General features: G+C 43.8%; 1 protein-coding gene across 1 annotated transcript in view; it reads left to right on the forward strand.

Annotated features, from left to right (window-relative positions):
- LOC143301232 (uncharacterized) overlaps positions 1-21021 on the forward strand; it is a 111394-nt gene that overhangs the window by 86807 nt on the left and 3566 nt on the right. Inside the window, exons 2-3 of the mRNA XM_076615364.1 lie at positions 14532-14633; positions 18517-18627. Of these exons, the coding sequence (XP_076471479.1) occupies positions 14533-14633; positions 18517-18627 (212 nt within the window). The 5' untranslated portion in view covers position 14532. The remainder of the gene's footprint in view (positions 1-14531; positions 14634-18516; positions 18628-21021) is intronic.

Genomic DNA, 21021 nt, shown 5'->3' on the forward strand with positions numbered 1-21021 from the left:
CTGATCCATGTTGTTGATCAAACCCTTTAAAGGGAACGACAAACAAGGGCTTTATGTTTGATCCATCGTGTTGATTGAACCCTTTAAAGGGAACGACAAACAAGGCTTTATGTCTGATCCATGTTGTTGATCGAACCCTTTAAAGGGAACGACAAACAAGGCTTTATGTCTGATCCATGTTGTTGATAGAACCCTTTAAAGGGAACGACAAAAAGGCTTTATGTCTGATCCACGTTGTTGATAGAACCCTTTAAAGGGAAGGACAAAGAAGGCTTTATATCTGATCCATGTTGTTGATCGAACCCTTTAAAGGGAACGACAAACAAGGCTTTATATCTGATCCATGTTGTTGATAGAACCCTTTAAAGGGAACGACAAACAAGGCTTCATGTCTCAACCCTCCACCCTGCACACTTTGCCGGATCAGCTGTTGCCGATCTTGAGCCAGCTGAAGAGCCGCTTCATGCAGGCAGTGGTCGACCACCCTTGAATTACACAGACACAGGACGATAATACTGGAACAGGACTCTGCCATTTGGAAGCACTCCCGTGTGTCTGCTATCATGACAGCGCCAAAAGGATCACGTGGTTTGGGATTTGCAGGGGATATTGACTTGCCGTTCTGTTTTTAAATAAAACGTTGGGGGAGGGGGGCGTGGGGGGGGGGGGGGGGGGGTCTTTTGTCTCAGTTTCTGTCTGTCTGTCTCTTGTCTCTATTATTCCTGACCCTGTCTGTCTGTCTGTCTGTCTGTCTGTCTGACTCCCGCTCACCCTTCTTCTCTCTTCCCTCTTCTTTGTCTGTTTCCCACTCTCTCTCTCTCTTTTTCTCTTCCTCTCTCTGCCTGTCTGTTTGTCTGTGCTACCCTCTGTGTGTGTGTGTGTGTGTGTGTGTGTGTGTGTGTGTGTGTGTGTGTGTACTTTTGTATACAGAGGTATTTGATTTAAAGAGTGCTTTTGAACGTCAGCAATTCCTCTGCACGCAGGATGTACATGAATGAACCTTTGTTTTGTCCCCTTCCCGACCCAAGCCCTCCTTTGTATTGTGGCCCAAGGCCGATGTACATTAAAACAGTTCTGAGTTCTGAGTTCTTTCTGCCTGTCTGTTTGTCTGTACTCTCTCTCTCTCTGTCTCTGTCTCTGTCTCTCTCTCTCTCTCTCTCTCTCTCTCTCTCTCTCTCTCTCTGGTTCTCCGGCATTATTAAACTTTTCGAAAAGATTCGCCTACCTAAATGTGATACTTTCCAGAATGTTTTTCCATTGACACTGCCTGTATTTTACAAAATGACATGATTCAACAAAGATAATCGATAAATAAAAACACTGATTCGACGTCATGAGCTTTTTATGCCGTGTTGTGATGGAGAGAGATGTTCACCACACCCTGCATGTTGATATGTCAGACACTGTCTGGCCTATCTTCAACACAATCGCCCGGATAATTAGGTCACCTCAGTTTTCAATGGCTTGCTTGTCAGCGGTTTTTCCTAGCGCTAGAACTGCTGTCTAAAATAGTCCTGATGTGGCGTAACTCGTTCAGCAGACTGGCTTTTTTCATCGGAACATACCCCAGCCATTATTGCCAGCTAAAGTCAAGATGTTTGGCCATCATTCCATGTTTTGGTGCAAATGTCGGTCCATTGTTTGCGACAACAGTTCCACATTGATTTGTAAAACTGAGATTCATTTGTATTCGTTGCTTTGTTACTGTTGTTGTTGTTGTATTTTTCGCCGCTCCAAAAACTTTGAATCTTGAAATGTACACGTCATGAGTCTTTTCTTGAGGTCACACCCATGTTATATATTTTCTGTGAAATTAACAAAACTTTTCTTTTTTTAAATGCTGAAACACGTGGTCATTTTCCATATTGAACAATTAATGTCATCCTTAGGGGTTTGGAGACTACTTTTTTTTTCTTTCTTTTTTGGAAAAATTCAGTTGGACTGGGCCCTTCATCCTGTTCTGTACCTCAGGCATACAATACAATGCAATGCAATACAGTACAGTACAGTACAGTACAGTACAGTACAATATAATACGACACAACACAATACAATACATTTTTATTAGTCCGATTGCAGATTACATGTGCATTCAAAGGCTCGTCACTCACACCAGCCAGTCTCTCAGCCCCAAGTCCAGTCTAACATATATATGAACATAGCAAAATTTGAAATGAAAATTGAAAAGGCTGATGTAAACTATGAAAATGGTAAAAACTTAACAGCTTGCTCTGTAACACAGTAAGAGAAATTATAACATGTATTTTAAAGTAAACTAAGAAGCACTATTTCCGGTATAAGAAATTATAACATGTATATTAAAGTAAACTAAGAAGCACTACTTCCGGTATAAGAAATTATAACATGTATATTAAAGAAAAACCCAGAAGCACTATTTCCGGTATAAGAAATCATAACATGTATATTAAAGAAAAACTCAGAAGCACTATTTCCGGTATAAGAAATTATAACTTGTATTTTAAAGAAAGTCAGAAGCGCTTTTTCCGAATAAGAGACACTATGATAAAATCTTCATTTTGCTAACATTACATCATTCAGCCCTATGGCCTTTAAAGGCTGCTGGACCTTTGGCCTGTAAAATCCGAATGCATTTGCTGATAACAAGGACTTTTTCTTGTTTTGTTTTGTTTTTTGTTTGTTTGTTTGTTTTTTAGGGAGTGGGGCGATCTTTTTTCTTCTTCATTTTTTCTCCAAAGTTTTGGGACAAAGAAAAAGACTTTTACAAGGTTACAAATAAATGATTGGCATGATCGTCTCTGTGGTGAATCTAGGGTTGGTAATTTCACGGTTGGGCGGAGCTTGCGTTCCAGATCCTATCCGCTCGGTTAACACAATGGAATGGCCTGACAGCCACACTGGACTCTGTCTCTTTCTATTTCTCCCCAGCTTTAAGATTTGAGATCCACGGATATGTAGGGATCAGGGATCTCCTCAGTGAGACCCGCCGGTCTCAGTCTTGAAAACAAAAAGATGTTGGATGATTTTTTTTTAATTGCATCTCAAACATTATCCAACATGGTTGGTCAGTATGAAGACCTACTGACCACAGTGACAAAGAAATAAAGATGAGGTGGCCACGTGACAAGATGTGACGGGATCTCCCAAGATCATCCTTCAGGGAACAGTGCAGGGGGAAAGGAGACGAGGCAGAGGGCGAGAGAAGTGGACAGACAACATCACTGAGTGGACAGACATCACTGAGTGGACAGACAACATCACTGAGTGGACAGACAACACTGAGTGGACAGACATCACTGAGTGGACAGACATCACTGAGTGGACAGACAACATCACTGAGTGGACAGACAACATCACTGAGTGGACAGACAACACTGAGTGGACAGACAACACTGAGTGGACAGACAACATCACTGAGTGGACAGACAACATCACTGAGTGGACAGACAACATCACTGAGTGGACAGACAACACTGAGTGGACAGACAACATCACTGAGTGGACAGACAACATCACTGAGTGGACAGACATCACCTATGAGTGAACAGACAATATCACTGAGCGAACAGACAACATCACTGAGTGGACAGACAACATCACTGAGTGGACAGACATCACCTATGAGTGAACAGACAATATCACTGAGTGGACAGACAACATCACTGAGCGAACAGACAACATCACTGAGTGGACAGACAACACCACTGAGCGAACAGACAACACCACTGAGCGAACAGACAACATCACTGAGTGGACAGACAACATCACTGAGTGGACAGACATCACTGAGTGGACAGACAACATCACTGAGTGGACAGACAACATCACTGAGTGGACAGACATCACTGAGTGGACAGACAACATCACTGAGTGGACAGACAACACTGAGTGGACAGACAACATCACTGAGTGGACAGACATCATCACTGAGTGGACAGACATCACTGAGTGGACAGACATCACTGAGTGGACAGACAACATCACTGAGTGGACAGACAACATCACTGAGTGGACAGACATCACCTACGAGTGAACAGACAACATCACTGAGTGAACAGACAACATCACTGAGTGGACAGACAACATCACTGAGTGGACAGACATCACCTATGAGTGAACAGACAACATCACTGAGTGGACAGACAACATCACTGAGTGGACAGACAACATCACTGAGTGGACAGACATCACCTATGAGTGAACAGACAACATCACTGAGTGGACAGACATCACCTATGAGTGAACAGACAACATCACTGAGTGGACAGACAACACCACTGAGCGAACAGACAACATCACTGAGTGGACAGACATCACTGAGTGGACAGACATCACTGAGTGGACAGACAACACCACTGAGCGAACAGACAACATCACTGAGTGGACAGACATCACTGAGTGGACAGACATCACTGAGTGGACAGACAACATCACTGAGTGGACAGACATCACCTATGAGTGAACAGACAACATCACTGAGTGGACAGACAACACCACTGAGCGAACAGACAACATCACTGAGTGGACAGACAACACCACTGAGCGAACAGACAACATCACTGAGTGGACAGACAACACCACTGAGCGAACAGACAACATCACTGAGTGGACAGACATCACTGAGTGGACAGACATCACTGAGTGGACAGACAACATCAATGAGTGGACAGACAACATCACTGAGTGGACAGACATCACTGAGTGGACAGACATCACCACTGAGTGGACAGACAATATCACTGAGTGGACAGACAATATCACTGAGTGGACAGACATCACTGAGTGGACAGACATCACTGAGTGGACAGACATCACTGAGTGGACAGACAACATCACTGAGTGGACAGACAACATCACTGAGTGGACAGACATCACTGAGTGGACAGACATCACTGAGTGGACAGACAACATCACTGAGTGGACAGACAACACCAATGAGTGGACAGACAACACCTATGAGTGGACAGAGAGAGGAGCTTCGCCGAAACTCCGACCCTTTCCCACAACAGCAAGAAATGGAGAATGTTGATGCAGTGCCCCCACGACTAAACAGGTTTCAGGACCAGTCACAATGACAGTGACAGTCACATTGTTCGATGTTCAATGGTAGAAAGTTAAGTCCGCAGTAACTTAGACCACGATAACAATACATTTTAAAGTTGTTTTCCCTGAATGACACAAAACAGCGCCGGGCTGGTCGATCCAAATTTAGATATGTTTGAAACTGAACATGCACAACACCTACAATATTAGCAAAGGGGAACCCGACTTCCTTTTATCAGCCACAGGGCTGACTGCCTGCTCTCTCTCTCTCTCTCTCTCTCTCACACACACACACACACACACACACACACACACATACACACACAGTGTATGTGTGCATTTGTGCATTTGTGTGTGTGTGTGTGTGCATTTGTGTGTGTGTGTGTGTTTGTGTTTGTGTCCTGGCACAAACAGAATAGCTTCTATACCTATAAATAAAAGAAAAGAAAAGGGAACATTTTTTTTGCCGGCTGATCACAGATTTGTTCTGATTTAACATTGACCTTTTAGGCTGTTTATTGAGCCTATTAATATTTCCCTTGAATGTTTCGGTTTTCCCTTTTCTCAATTTAACGTATTTTTCATTAGTTTTCACCGCAGACACAATGTGGATACCATGTAGTCTGTTTCTTCTTTGGTCTTTTTTTTTTTTGGGGGGGGGGGGTCGTTGTTTCGATTTATTGCATTATCAAAATTGCACCTCCTTGGCATGAAAGCGAAAGAAGCTATTGTCAATAATTTGTCAATCAGTCTATCAATCTCTGTCTGTCTCTATCTTTCTCTTTCTGTGTATGTGTATGTATATATATATATATATATATATATATATATATGTGTGTGTGTGTGTGTGTGTGTTTATATATATATATATATATATATATATATATATATATATATACATTGACATGTGTGTGTCTGTGTCTAAATGTGTCTGTGAGTGTCTCTGAGTGTGTACGCATTCAGAGAGGACAAGTACCACTTCTTATTAACAGTGTAAGCTTGCATCCATAGGTTGTGTGTTTGTGTTAGCTATCACCTTCAGTGACTGTCGGTGTTCCACAAGCAGCCAATGGCTGACTGTCTGGCGGAAGTGAGGAGTGGAAGACCGGAAGTCACAGTGGGGGTGATGTATTGGAGGTCCTGGTTGGGTTTCCGCCCGGACCCCTCGTAATTCAGTGCTGCGCTGTCCTTTCCCGGGTCTTTTGTCTCTGTATGTCTTGGTCTTTGTCCTCTTCCCTTTTTTCTCTGTCTGTCTGTCTCTCTCTCTCTCTCTCTCTCTCTCTCTCTCTCTCTCTCTCTCTCTCTCTCTCTCTCTCTCTCTCTCTCTCTCTCTCTCTGAAATGGGAAATATACCTATTTCTCCAAGTAGCATATTTGACATGACTTTGTGTTTTGGTGTAGATGGGAAAGTGTTTTTAGAAAATTCATTTGCAGTTTTTCTAACACATTAAGATTCTCAAATCCCCATATTTCACATCCATATAACAGAACTGGTATAGCCATTTTCTGATACATGTCTAAAACAATGTGTGATGATAGTTCCTGCTTTCTTGCAGTTTGTAACAACGAAAACATTGCCCCATTTGCATAGTCATATGCTCTCTTTTTAGCTAGAAAGAATGTTCCAGTCCTGCTGAATTATATTTCAAGGTACGTAAATGAATTGACATCGTCTATTGTTTCTAAACCGAATTCAAACAGATCTTGTGTGTTCTGTTTACAATTGGAGATTACGATTTAGGTTTTTGAGACATTGACTTCAAGTTTCCATTCAACACAATACTGTAACAAGGCATCTAATGTTTTATGTAAACCCTGCTTCGAATCTGACAAAAGAATCGTGTTCTGCATACAAGAGAACTAATAAACGTATATATGCCGAAGAACTGTTCTCACCATCAAACGCATTTTTGTTTTTAGTGTGAATTGTAACAGGATGGCAACCGATTGTTAGCAGAAACATCTCCAAATCATCAAATATAAAGAAAAAAGCAATGGAGAGAGATTTTCTCATTGGCGTACTCCTCTAAAACTTCCTTTTTCATGTGTGCCGTGGGTAGCGAAGGCGACGGACATGTGTTCTCTGAAAAACAATTTCTTGCAACTAACGCTCACAAATTCTATTACAACTGCATGTTGGAGTGTCTTTCAAATGAAAGGATGAGGTGAGTCATGTTGTCTTCCAATAAAGCCAAAGAGAAGCAATGTTTTTTTGGAAGGTGGGGAGAGAAAAAAAAGACATTCCCACTGCTTCGGAGCTGCATAATTTCCTTGACAACGTATAAGTTCGGCCGGACAACTGAAGGAAATATCAATGATATATCTGAACAGGATGTTGCCAATTTTAAACATGTGTTTAACTATTAATGAGATGGTTCCATTTGTGAAAGAAGGCACTGTATTGTTAAAGGCTGGTGAGAGCAAAACCATCCATCGTGCGCTGATTGTTGGACACTGGCTTGAAAAGGTTCGGTTCAAGTTTAAAAGATCACATCAGACATGTTTGTTTCACAGGGGAACGGTTCCAGTTTAAAAGATCACATCAGACATGATGTTTGTTTCACAGGGGAACGGTTCCAGTTTAAAAGATCACATCAGACATGACGTTTGTTTCACAGGGGAACGGTTCCAGTTTAAAAGATCACATCACACATGACGTTTGTTTCACAGGGAAACGGTTCAAGTTTAAAAGATCATATCAGACATGATGATCGTTTCACAGGGGAACGGTTCCAGTTTAAAAGATCATATCAGACATGATGTTCGTTTCACAGGGAAAACAGCCATGGACAGCTCGTATGGCAAGAAACTGATACAGCTTTGGGTTCTGCGTGTGCATGTATACCAGACATACGAGAAAGAGAGAAAAAGTCAACATGTCGAAAGGATTATTAATCATTTCACTATTTCACTTCTGGCCCTGCTCAGGGGACATGATATATAATGATCTCCCCTCAGCAGCCAGAAACATGTTGCAAGGCTGATGAGCAATGCACATGCTAACCTCTCTTTTCAGGAAGAAACTGGCTAACATAAGCATCAGTGAGGCATTTTTTGTACTCGTGTTCCCTCTCTTCATACCATTACCCCACCCCCCACCCCGCCCCCTGCCCCCTGCCCCCATTCCAGTCTTGTGCTGAGGCGTCCAGTTTGTGATGACACATGCACACCTGTCCAGGAGAAAGTTGATGTTCTCGGCAGGTTGTCCTCGGAGAAGTTAGATCGACATGTTTGGTTGTTGTCCTGTCTTCTCTTCGTTCTAAATGTTTCGTCGATACTTGTCTAAATGTCAAGTGATGCGCAGTTATATGTCAAATCTCCATGAACATGCTAGAGAACACTTTTTCTTACTCTCGAATTTCCCCTTGTTTTAACTTATTCGTTGATGACTCAGAGATCGAAACGTGAATAAAAGTACATCGACAAATACGATCTTTGTTCCAAATTTGGAGTTGAAACAGATGCTGATGCGGAGACTGTCATTGTTTTATCATTTTCTTTATTTCTCTTTTTTTTCCCCATATTTTCATTAATTTGCTCGTGACGGTCGTAGGAGGACCTAATCCATACATTTAACTGTTTGAGTGTTGCGTCAGTCCTACCCTTTGCAAAAGCTGCATTGTCGATTCCATGTCAACAGTTGTGTCATCCCTCTCTTGGATTTTGTTGCTGTTTCAATATGTGTGTGTCTGTGTGTAGTTCTGTGTGTGTGTGTGTGTGTGTGTGTATGTGTGTGTGTGTGTGTGCATACACGTGTGTGCATACACGTGTGTGCATATACGTGTGTGCACAAGTGTGCCTGCGTTCGTGTGTGTGTGTCTTTGTGTATGTGTGTGTGCGTGTGTGTGTGCGTGTGTGTGTGTGTGTGTGTGTGTGTGTGTGTGTCTTTGTGTGTGTGTGTGTGTGTGTGTGTGTGTTACGAGTGTGCCTGATTCCGTCTGTGTGTGCATATGTGTGAGTGTGTGTATGTGTGTGTATGATGACTATCCATCCACTGCCGAATAAAGCTAAACGTTGTTGAACGAATAAAGAAGACATTGTCGGGAATGGCCAGAGGGCAAAACTGATGCGGAAGTGAAGCAACTCATAGAAAAAAACAGTAAAGAAGAGGACATCACCATATACACAGATGGCTCAGTCACCAAAGTCCTTGTCGTGTGTGACAGCCCTGAAGTCCTTGTCGTGTGTGACAGCCCTAAAGTCCTTGTCGTGTGTGACAGCCCTAAAGTCCTTGTTGTGTGTGACAGCCCTAAACGAATCCTTGTCGTGTGTGACAGCCCTAAAGCCCTTGTCGTGTGTGACAGCCCTGAAGTCCTTGTTGTGTGTGACAGCCCTGAAGTCCTCGTCGTGTGTGACAGCCCTAAATCCCTTGTGTGTGACAGCCTTAAAGCCCTTGTCGTGTGTGACAGCCCTAAAGCCCTCGTCGTGTACCTAGTGTCTGGCTCTGGCCCTGCACCCCCCTCCTCCATCCTGCCTGGAATCAGTGACTACACTGCCCTGCACCCCCCTCCTCCATCCTGCCTGGGATCAGTGACTACACGGCCCTGCACCCCCCTCCTCCATCCTGCCTGGGATCAGTGACTACACGGCCCTGCACCCCCCTCCTCCATCCTGCCTGGGATCAGTGACTACACGGCCCTGCACCCCCCTCCTCCATCCTGCCTGGGATCAGTGACTACACGGCCCTGCACCCCCCTCCTCCATCCTGCCTGGGATCAGTGACTACACGGCCCTGCACACACCGTCTGGCTTGTTGAGGGCAGGGCAGCACGAGGGGCCTGATTCAGCACCAACTTGGGTCTGCTTGGCGTTTAAAAGTTGCCCCAAGTCAACGCTAATTCCGTGACTCGGGAAATCAATTGTTAACGCCAAGCACAAACTGCTGGAGTCCCACAGAACGTGGGTGTTGTGAAAAGCACTCACTTTTACTTTACCTCTGGGACTTTGGCTCACAAGTTAGCTCTGGGCCAAACATGACGTGTGCAAGCAACACTTAATTTCCCACGGTTTTTGTTGTTCACTCTCTCTCTCTCTCTCTCTCTCTCTCTCTCTCTCTTCCCTTTTCCTTGAATAAGTGAATCCTATTGTAACGGATGTATTTTAGCAAGGACAGATTGGAAGAATAGGCCATGCCTAAAATCGTAATCCTTGAACAAAAATTGTTTTGTGATCTGATACACACACTCTCTCTCTCTCTCTCTCTCTCTCTCTCTCTCTCTCTCTCTCTCTCTCTCTCTATCATTATTTTTCTTTTCCACTCTGTCCTTTCTTTTTTATTTGTTTGGGTTTTTTTTTCCCTTTTTTATGAGCTGTTGTTTTTTTTTTGGGGGGGGGGGTTCAAGATATTGTTCGTTGTCTTATTCGGAATAACGGAGAATCTAACCACTGTCATTAATACTGACAAATTAACTTGGTCGAAAACAAAGGACATTACCAAAGAAACAAGGCTTAGAGTATTACATTGGAAAATATCACACAATATATATCCCACAAACATCTTGCTGAATAAAATGAAAGTAAAAGAAACTAACAAATGTCCATACTGTTACGATACTTTTGACTTTATTGAACACTTCTTTTGTGAGTGTCCAACTGTGTGTCGTTTTTGGAAATTAGTTGAGAAGAACATATTTACAGAAACAAACTTCAACGTAAAATTATCAAACATGGATATTCTATTTGGCATCGATAATCCTAATATTTCCAGTGAGCATGATAAGTATATCAATTATCTTATAATAGTTGGTAAATTGTGTATTAGCATTTTTTTTTTAAACAGAATCAGCTCTTCTTCAGCTTATTTTTGAGAAGGAGCTTGCTATCAGAAGCAGGTTACAATGAAGTCGATTTAAGGAATGTCTGATGTGACGTTATTGTTTGAAAGCTGTTTTCCGTGGGGGAAAAGCGGAGTATAGAGGAAGAATGAGTATATGAGAGATGCGCACACATTACTCAACTCACACCAGAACATTAACAAACCCAGACATATGCACATACATTTTCAAATACTAAAACGGCAAAAAAGTGTCCATCTATAGAAAACACAGACAGAAGTGTGAGAGGGCCGTGGTGAGAGAGCAGCAGGGGAAGAAATCCCCCGCTTCAAAAGGAAGTGCACTCATTCCCCCAGTCCCTCTTCACAATCATCATCACCATGCATACATCCACACTGGTCATGTATGTGTGTGTTGTTGCTGGGGGGGTTTCCGCCATTGTTGAATAAAATGGCTTTTAAAAGAGAGAGAGAGAGAGAGAGAGAGAGAGAGAATCTAACCACAGCAGCTTGTTGAAAGGACTACTGATGAATTCACCAACCAGCATACCGACTTTGTTTCACCGTGTTGAACGTGCTTTTAGCGTCGTTGTGTGCACTCCGGTCACATGTCTGCCACACACACTGTCAACAGAAAGACAGGGGGAGCCCACTGTCTCCTCAGACTGGTCGTGTTTGGAAACTGTGAGAGTGCATAGGTCTGCAAGAAACAGAGAGACAGAGAGGGTGTGTGTGTGTGTGTGTGTGTGTGTTGGGGGAAGGGGGGGAGGGAATGGTTTGGTCGCGAGAGTGTGTCGTTGAAGACATTCTCCACAAACATGTAAATGAAATGGACTGAACGGCGATAAAACAAAACATGACTGCTGAGTGAAAGGGGAGACAGCTGGAGAAAGGTGGCAAGTCAAGTGGTGGGTGTTGTGAAACACGTCTCACATTGACAAGGAGTGTGGACGGTGTGGACCATAGGTCCATGTTCAGTATTTCACCCCCACTCTGCACCTTTCTTCCCTTCTTTATTGATGAGATTGGTTTCTCTGTGTGCGTGTGTGTGTGTGTGGTGTGTGTGTATTTGTGTGTGTGTGTGTGTGTGTGTGTGTGTGTGTGCAGCAATGTTCCCAGCCTCCTGTCAACCTTTCTCTCAATGTCCCCAACCTCCTGTCAACCTTTCTCTCAATGTCCCCAGCCTCCTGTCAACCTTTCTCTCAATGTCCCCAACCTCCTGTCAACCTTTCTCTCAATGTCCCCAGCCTCCTGTCAACCTTTCTCTCAATGTCCCCAACCACCTGTCAACCTTTCTCTCAATGTCCCCAACCTCCTGTCAACCTTTCTCTCAATGTCCCCAACCTCCTGTCAACCTTTCTCTCAATGTCCCTAACCTCCTGTCAACCTTTCTCTCAATGTCCCCACTCTCCTCTCAACCTTTCTCTCAATGTCCCCAACCTCCTGTCAACCTTTCTCTCAATGACCCCAACCTGTCAACCTTTCTCCCAATGTCCCCAACCACCTGTCAACCTTTCTCTCAATGTTCCCAACCGCCTGTCAACCTTTCTCCCAATGACCCCAACCACCTGTCAACCTTTCTCTCAATGACCCCAACCTCCTGTCAACTTTCTTTCAATGTCCCCAACCTCCTATCAACCTTTCTTTCAATGTCCCCAACCACCTGTCAACCTTTCTCTCAATGTTCCCAACCTCCTGTCAACCTTTCTCCCAATGACCCCAACCACCTGTCAACCTTTCTCCCAATGTCCCCAACCTCCTGTCAACCTTTCTCTCAATGACCCCAACCTGTCAACCTTTCTCCCAATGTCCCCAACCTCCTGTCAACCTTTCTCTCAATGTCTCCAACCTGTCAACCTTTCTCCCAATGACCCCAACCACCTGTCAGCCTTTCTCTCAATGACCCCAACCTGTCAACCCTTCTCTCAATGTTCCCAACCTCCTGTCAACCTTTCTCCCAATGACCCCAACCACCTGTCAACCTTTCTCTCAATGTTCCCAACCTCCTGTCAACCTTTCTCCCAATATCCCCAACCTCCTGTCAACCTTTCTCTCAATGTCCCCAACCTCCTGTCAACCTTTCTCCCAATGACCCCAACCTGTCAACCTTTCTCCCAATGACCCCAACCTCCTCTCAACCTTTCTCCCAATGACCCCAACCTCCTGTCAACTTTCTTTCAATGACCCCAACCTCCTGTCAACTTTCTTTCAATGTCCCCAACCTCCTATCAACCTTTCTTTCAATGTCCCCAACCTCCTGTCAACTTTCTTTCAATGTCTCCAACCTCCTGTCAACCTTTCTCTCAATGTCCCCAACCTCCTCTCAGCCTTTCTCTGAATGTCCCCAACCTCCTCTCAGCCTTTCTCTGAATGTCCCCAACCTCCTCTCAGCCTTTCTCTGAATGTCCCCAACCTCCTGTCAACCTTTCTCTCAATGTCCCCAACCTCCTGTCAACCTTTCTCTCAATGTCCCCAACCTCCTGTCACCCTTTCTCTCAATATCCCCAACCACCTGTCAACCTTTCTCTCAATGTTCCCAACCTCCTGTCAACCTTTCTCCCAATGACCCCAACCTGTCAACCTTTCTCCCAATGACCCCAACCTCCTCTCAACCTTTCTCCCAATGACCCCAACCTCCTGTCAACTTTCTTTCAATGTTCCCAACCTCCTGTCAACCTTTCTCTCAATGTCCCCACTCTCCTATCAACCTTTCTCTCAATGTCCCCAACCTCCTGTCAACCTTTCTCTCAATGTCCCCAACCTCCTGTCAACCTTTCTCTCAATGTCCCCAACCTCCTCTCAACCTTTCTCTCAATGTCCCCACCCTCCTGTCAACCTTTCTCCCAATGTCCCCACTCTCCTGTCAACCTTTCTCCCAATGTCCCCACTCTCCTGTCAACCTTTCTCTCAATGTCCCCAGCCTCCTGTCAACCTTTCTCTCAATGTCCCCAACCTCCTGTCAACCTTTCTCTCAATGTTCCCAACCTCCTGTCAACCTTTCTCTCAATGTTCCCAGCCTCCTGTCAACCTTTCTCTCAATGTCCCCAACCTGTCAACCTTTCTTTCAATGTCCCCAACCTCCTGTCAACCTTTCTCTGAATGTCACCAACCTCCTGTCAACCTTTCTCTCAATTTTCCGTATCGGGTCTGTACCGCATCTCTGCCCATCCTTGCTTTCTTACTGAATACTACTGATGACTTAGGTGTTGACCTCTGCTGACATTCCCACCAACTTTCTACCAATCAACGTCCTATGGTGAGAAATGTCGACACTCCTCATCAAAATGAATCATGTGGATGTTCAGAAACTGCCTATCTTCGGTCAGAGAGCAAGCTCTCATCTCTTTGCAAACATGGAGTGGTTTGTACAACAGGCTGCCTACCTGGTAAGAGCTGACTGACAGCTGCTGCCATTGGGTGCTCGTCATTCGTTTTCTGTCATGCAATCAGGTTTCAGTTGCGCACACATACACGCCCAGACAGACATGTAACATTACACAACTTACAGTATTTTTAACAGATTTTTTCCCTTTTATAAAAGATTCATTATCAAGGAGGAGGCTGATTTTATTGATGAGATTGGTTTCTCTGTGTGTGCGTGTGTGTGTGTGTGTGTGTGTGTGTGTGTGTGTGTGTGTGTGTGTGTGTGTGTGTGTGTGGTGTGTGTGTGTGTGTGTGTGTGTGGTGTATGTGTGTGTGTGTGTGTGTGTGTGTGTGTGTGTGTGTGTGTGTGCAGCATGGGCCCCAGCAGATCTCCGAGCAGAGCGGTAGTGATGGTGGTGATGCTGGCTGTCCTCCTGGCCTCTCCTCACGTCGCCAGCTGGCGTATTGACTGCACGTGAGTCACGGCCCTTGGCAATGAAGAAGGAAAATGATAATGATTATAATAATGATAATAATGATAATTATTATAGTAATAATAATTACAGTGATAATGATGATAATGTACATTCATATAGCACTCTTTCGCTCTAAGAGCTCGGAGTGCTTTACGTGAAAGAAAATTTTACAAATTACATAAATCATTCATGACCACTCTTTCTCAACCCACTCCCCCCCCCCCCAACCCCCCCACCCCCCCCCCCACCCCCACTCTCCCTCTCCCTCTCTTCATGTATCCACAGTGACCTGACTGACATGGATGGTGTTGGAGAACAAGGAAGCTGAGAGTGCCTGTAGATAGGTTTTATAAAGATGAGTTTTTAGTGAAGAGCGAAACATAAATAGAACCAGATGCACGGATAGGATGAGGAAGGTTGTTCCAGATGTGAGGAGCAGCAAAGAGGAAAGAACCTTCACCGTAGGTTCTTGTATTGACACGAGGAAGTTTCAAAAGGTAACAGTCAATAAGTAAGAAGAAGAAGGAGATAAATAATAAGAAGAAAAAGATAAGGAGAACAGGAACGAGAACGATAATAATAATGGTAATAGATTTCTTGAAATATATCATACATTTACGTAGTGCTTTCGAACCTGTCAAAGCGCTTTGAAATAATGCGTCAGTTTGAAAAAGCACACAAGAACATGTGAGTTAGGGCCTTTAGTCTGACATTGACTGCACGTTAGTTAGGGCCTTTAGTCTTATACTGACTGCACGTGAGTTAGGGTCTTTAGTCTTACATTAACTGCAGTTGAGTTAGGGTCTTTAGTCTTACATTAACTGCAGTTGAGTTAGGGTCTTTAGTTTTACATTAACTGCACGTGAGTTAGGGTCTTTAGTCTTACATTAACTGCACGTGAGTTAGGGTCTTTAGTCTTACATTAACTGCACGTGAGTTAGGGTCTTTAGTTTTACATTAACTGCACGTGAGTTAGGGTCTTTAGTCTTACATTAACTGCACGTGAGTTAGGGTCTTTAATCTTACATTGACTGTACGTTAGTTAGGGCCTTTAATCTTACATTGACTGTACGTTAGTTAGGGCCTTTAATCTTACATTGACTGCAGGTTAGTTAGGGCCTTTAGTCTTACATTGACTGTACGTTAGTTAGGGCCTTTAATCTTACATTGACTGCACGTTAGTTAGGGCCTTTAATCTTACATTGACTGCACGTTAGTTAGGGCCTTTAGTCTTACATTGACTGCAGGTTAGTTAGGGCCTTTAGTCTTACATTGACTGTACGTTAGTTAGGGCGTTTTGTCTTTCATTAACCACACGTGAGTAAAGGTCTTTTGTATTGCATTATCTGCACGTGAGTTGGGACCTTTAATGTTTGTTGACAGGTTTGGGTGATGGTCATGTACCAGAAACACTTGCTGCCTGCATACATAACAAGCTGTCTGTGACTACATAGCTAGCTATGACTACATAACAGGCTGTATATGACTACAGAACAAGCTATGACTACACAACAGTCTATCTGTGACTACATAACAAGCTATGACTACATAACAGGCTATCTGTGACTACATAACTAGCTATGACTACATAACAGGCTGTTTGTGACTACATACCTAGCTATGACTACATAACAGGCTGTTTGTGACTACATAACTAGCTATGACTATATAACAGGCTGTTTGTGACTACATAACTAGCTATGACTATATAACAGGCTGTTTGTGACTACATAACTAGCTATGACTACATAACAAGCTGTTTGTGACTACATACCTAGCTATGACTACATAACAGGCTGTTTGTGACTACATAACTAGCTATGACTATATAACAGGCTGTTTGTGACTACATAACTAGCTATGACTACATAACAAGCTGTTTGTGACTGCATGACAAGCTATGACTATATAACAAGCTGTTTGTGACTGCATGACAAGCTATGACCATATAACAAGCTGTATATCACCACATAACAAGCTGTATGTGACTGCACAACAAGCTGTATATCACCACATAACAAGCTGTATATGACTACAGAACAAGCTGTCCATGACAACACAACAAGCTGTACATGGCTACATAAGAAGCTGTCCGTGTTCCACGTAACTACACAACAAGCTGTCTATAACTACACAACAAGCTGTCTGTGTGGCTGTGTTCCATGTAACTACACAACAAGCTGTCTGTGTGGCTGTGTTCCATGTAACTACACAACAAGCTGTCTATAACTACACAACAAGCTGTCTGTGTGGCTGTGTTCCATGTAACTACACAACAAGCTGTCTATAACTACACAACAAGCTGTCTGTGTGTCTGTGTTCCATGTAACTACACAACAAGCTGTCTATAACTATACAACAAGCTGTCTGTGTGGCTGTGTTCCATGTAACTACACAAGCTGTCTATAACTACACAACAAGCTGTCTGTGTGGCTGTGTTCCATGTAACTACACAACAAGCTGTCTATAACTACACAACAAGCTGTCTGTGTGGCTGTGTTCCATGTAACTACACAACAAGCTGTCTGTGTAGCTGTGTTCCATGTAACTACACATCAAGCTGTCTATAACTACACAACAAGCTGTCTGTGTGGCTGTTTTCCATGTAACTACACAACAAGCTGTCTGTAACTACACAACAAGCTGTCTGTGTGGCTGTGTTCCATGTAACTACACTACAAGCTGTCTGTGTGACTCTGTTCCATGTAACTACACAACAAGCTGTCTATAACTACACAACAAACTATGTGGCTGTATTCCATGTAACTACACAACAAGGTGTCTGTGTGACTGTGTTCCATGTAACTGCACAACAAGCTGTCTATAACTACACAACAAACTATGTGGCTGTATTCCATGTAACTACACAACAAGCTGTCTATAACTACACAACAAGCTGTCTGTGTGGCTGTGTTCCATGTAACTACACAACAAGCTGTCTATGTGGCTGTGTTCCATGTAACTACACAACAGTCTGTCTATAACTACACAACAAGCTGTCTATAACTACACAACAAGCTGTCTGTGTTGCTGTGTTCCATGTAACTACACAACAAGCTGTCTGTGTGACTGTGTTTCATGTAACTACACAACAAGCTGTCTATAACTACACAACAATCTGTCTATAACTACACAACAAGCCAGCTGTATGGCTGTGTTCCATTAACTACACAACAAGCTGTCTATAACTACACAACAATCTGTCTATAACTACACAACAAGCTGTCTGTGTGGCTGTGTTCCATGTAACTACACAACAAGCTGTCTATAACTACACAACAAGCTGTCTATAACTACACAACAAGCTGTCTGTGTGACTGTGTTCCATGTAACTACACAACAAGCTGTCTGTAACTACACAACAAGCTGTGTGTGTGGCTGTGTTCCATGTAACTACACAACAAGCTGTCTATAACTACACAACAAGCTGTCTGTGTGGCTGTGTTCCATGTAACTACACAACAAGCTGTCTATAACTACACAACAAGATGTCTATAACTACACAACAAGATGTCTATAACTACACAACAAGCTGTCTTGTGTTGCTGTGTTCCATGTAACTACACAACAAGCTGTCTGTGTGACTGTGTTCCATATAACTACACAACAAGCTGTCTATAACTGCACAACAAGCTGTCTATAACTACACAACAAGCCAGCTGTATGGCTGTGTTCCATTAACTACACAACAAGCTGTCTATAACTACACAACAAGATGTCTATAACTACACAACAAGCTGTCTGTGTGACTGTGTTCCATGTAACTACACAACAAGCTGTCTGTAACTACACAACAAGCTGTGTGTGTGGCTGTGTTCCATGTAACTACACAACAAGCTGTCTATAACTACACAACAAGCTGTCTGTGTGGCTGTGTTCCAGACGCTTCGTGTACGCCCCCAGATGTCGCGGCGTGGCCGCCAAAAGGGGAGAGAACGCTGTCAGCGCCCTGTCCAAGCAGGCGGCAGCACTGGAGGCTGCTGACAATGCCCAGTAAGTCTCCTCCTCCAACCCACCCACCCCCCATGTCCCCCACTACCCCCTCCGCCCCCTACCTCCCTGCATCCCCACCCTTACCTTGTTTCTCGCTGATCTTTCAGCAGTGATCATGATACTTCGGCCAGTGTGTGTGACCTTATATCATAGATTGACTTCAGTTTACAGTTGGGCCAACAGCAGAGAGCTGTATTATCAATGGTTTCTCCACTGCAATGGGAAATCATTTACAGCTTAGTCTTTCGTGAAGGACTCTGACTCTCAGACTAGGAGGCACAACTGCACTGGCTCTTAGCTGTTGGTGCTGCAGCCTTGTGGGCTAGCTGGCCTTTGGGAACGATCCCAACGCCGACTTCACTATAATCAACTTCTAGCCCAAACATTCGGGACAGCAGTTTCCTCCTCTGCAGTTCTGATGGTCATAGTCGGACACGACTGACTATCATACAAACATATCATGATACTGACCGTGTTGAAGGCTGTTGCATGTCAGGGTCGGCCACCTAAATTGTTGGGTTCAGTGTTGGGCCTCTGGATGTCAGTGTCATGTGTTTTACGAACTGTTCAAGGGTTCTTACTGCACGGCCACATGGCGTCAGAATGTACACCTCCAGTGTCGCTGTGGGTCGTTGGCTGGTTAATTACGCAAATTATTGTCACTTGGAAATCGTCTTTCTATGAGACGGCGGGCAACACGTCTTACGCTTCATTTACTTCGCTTTTTATATTTTCAGAAGGTGTACTGTAATAGACGTGTGTGTTTTTATTGCCATTCTTTTGACACACAGTGTGAAGTCAGAGGCTGATGTAGTAGTAAACGATATATGTAAAAAAAATAAAAACGGTTCAAGAGAGAGAGAGAGAGAGAGAGAGAGAGAGAGAGCGAACGAACTTCTTTACTGAGGGTGAAAAAACCCAGAAATAAGCCCGTTTGGGATGTTTTCGTCCCGCCCTGACAAAAAGGGAAAACAGTACAACAAACCCGCAATACATGAACATAACATTACCTTATCACATTTTTTTCAAATTATAATACAAAAAACCCACCAAAGTCCAAACAAACCACAAAAAAACAGAGGGAGGAGGTGGAGGGGGAGAGGGAGGGAGGAAGAGAGAGAATGACAGGGGAGGGAGGGGGTATCGAGAAGCAAAGAACAGAGTTTGACAGTGTCTTCATTATGCTTCAAGTCTCAGACGCTTCAAAGCAAACATCAGGAAAACATTCTAGCAGCTCCCCTAAGCTGGAGCCCATTTAATTAAACGTGTATATTCAGAGCAGCCCGGACACCCAGACTTGAAGAGCCATAAAACGTCTGTGTGAATTTAATCCTCCCCCCTCCCACACACCCAAGCCCCCCCCCCCCCCAGCCCCCATCCCTCTCCCGCCGGATCTTCTGCAGGCAATGACGGTGTATACATTGTCCCCGCTTTCAGCATCATCCCAATTAGCTTACGTAATGCCAGTTCACAGAGACTAGGGCTTTGATACACCGCCCACAGACCTGTAGAGTTATGAAGACGAAGAAGAAAAAGCAGCAGCAGAAGATGAAAACCTGTTTCATCTGCATGGCATATCAATATGTGTGGCTGTGCTTGCTTTTTGTATATTTGTCTGTTCCTTCCTGGCCTGGGGGACAGGGACTCCTAATTGACTTCATAAACATCTCTATGCCACAATGTGCTGTTTTCAGGGCACTACAGAACACAACGTGCTGTTTTCAGGGCACTACAGTACACAACGTGCTGTTTCCAGGGCACTACGGTAGACAACGTGCTGTTTTCAGGGCACTACGGTAGATAACGTATTGGTTTCAGAACACTACCATGACACAACATGCTGTTTTCAGAACACTACCATGACATAACGTGATGGTTTCAGAATACTACCATGACATAACGTGATGGTTTCAGAACACTACCATGACACAACGTGATGGTTTCAGAACACTACCATGACATAACGTGCTGTTTTCAGAACACTACCATGACATAACGTGCTGTTTTAAGCACACTACCATGACATAACGTGCTGTTTTCAAAACACTACCATGACATAACGTGATGGTTTCAGAACACTACCATGACACAACGTGCTGTTTTCAGAACACTACCATGACATAACGTGCTGTTTTCAGAACACTACCATGACATAACGTGCTGTTTTCAGAACACTACCGTGATACAACCTGTTGTTTTCAGAACACTACCATGGCACAACATGTCGTTTTCAAAACACTACCATGACACAACGTGTTGCTTTCAAAACAGTACCATGACACAACGTGTTGCTTTCAGAACACTATCATGACACAACGTGTTGCTTTCAGAACACTATCATGACACAACGTGCTGTTTTCAGAACACTACCATGACACAACGTGCTGTTTTCAG

Source organism: Babylonia areolata, chromosome 27, assembly GCF_041734735.1.
Source record: "Babylonia areolata isolate BAREFJ2019XMU chromosome 27, ASM4173473v1, whole genome shotgun sequence".
NCBI classification, from domain to species: Eukaryota; Metazoa; Mollusca; class Gastropoda; order Neogastropoda; family Buccinidae; genus Babylonia; species Babylonia areolata.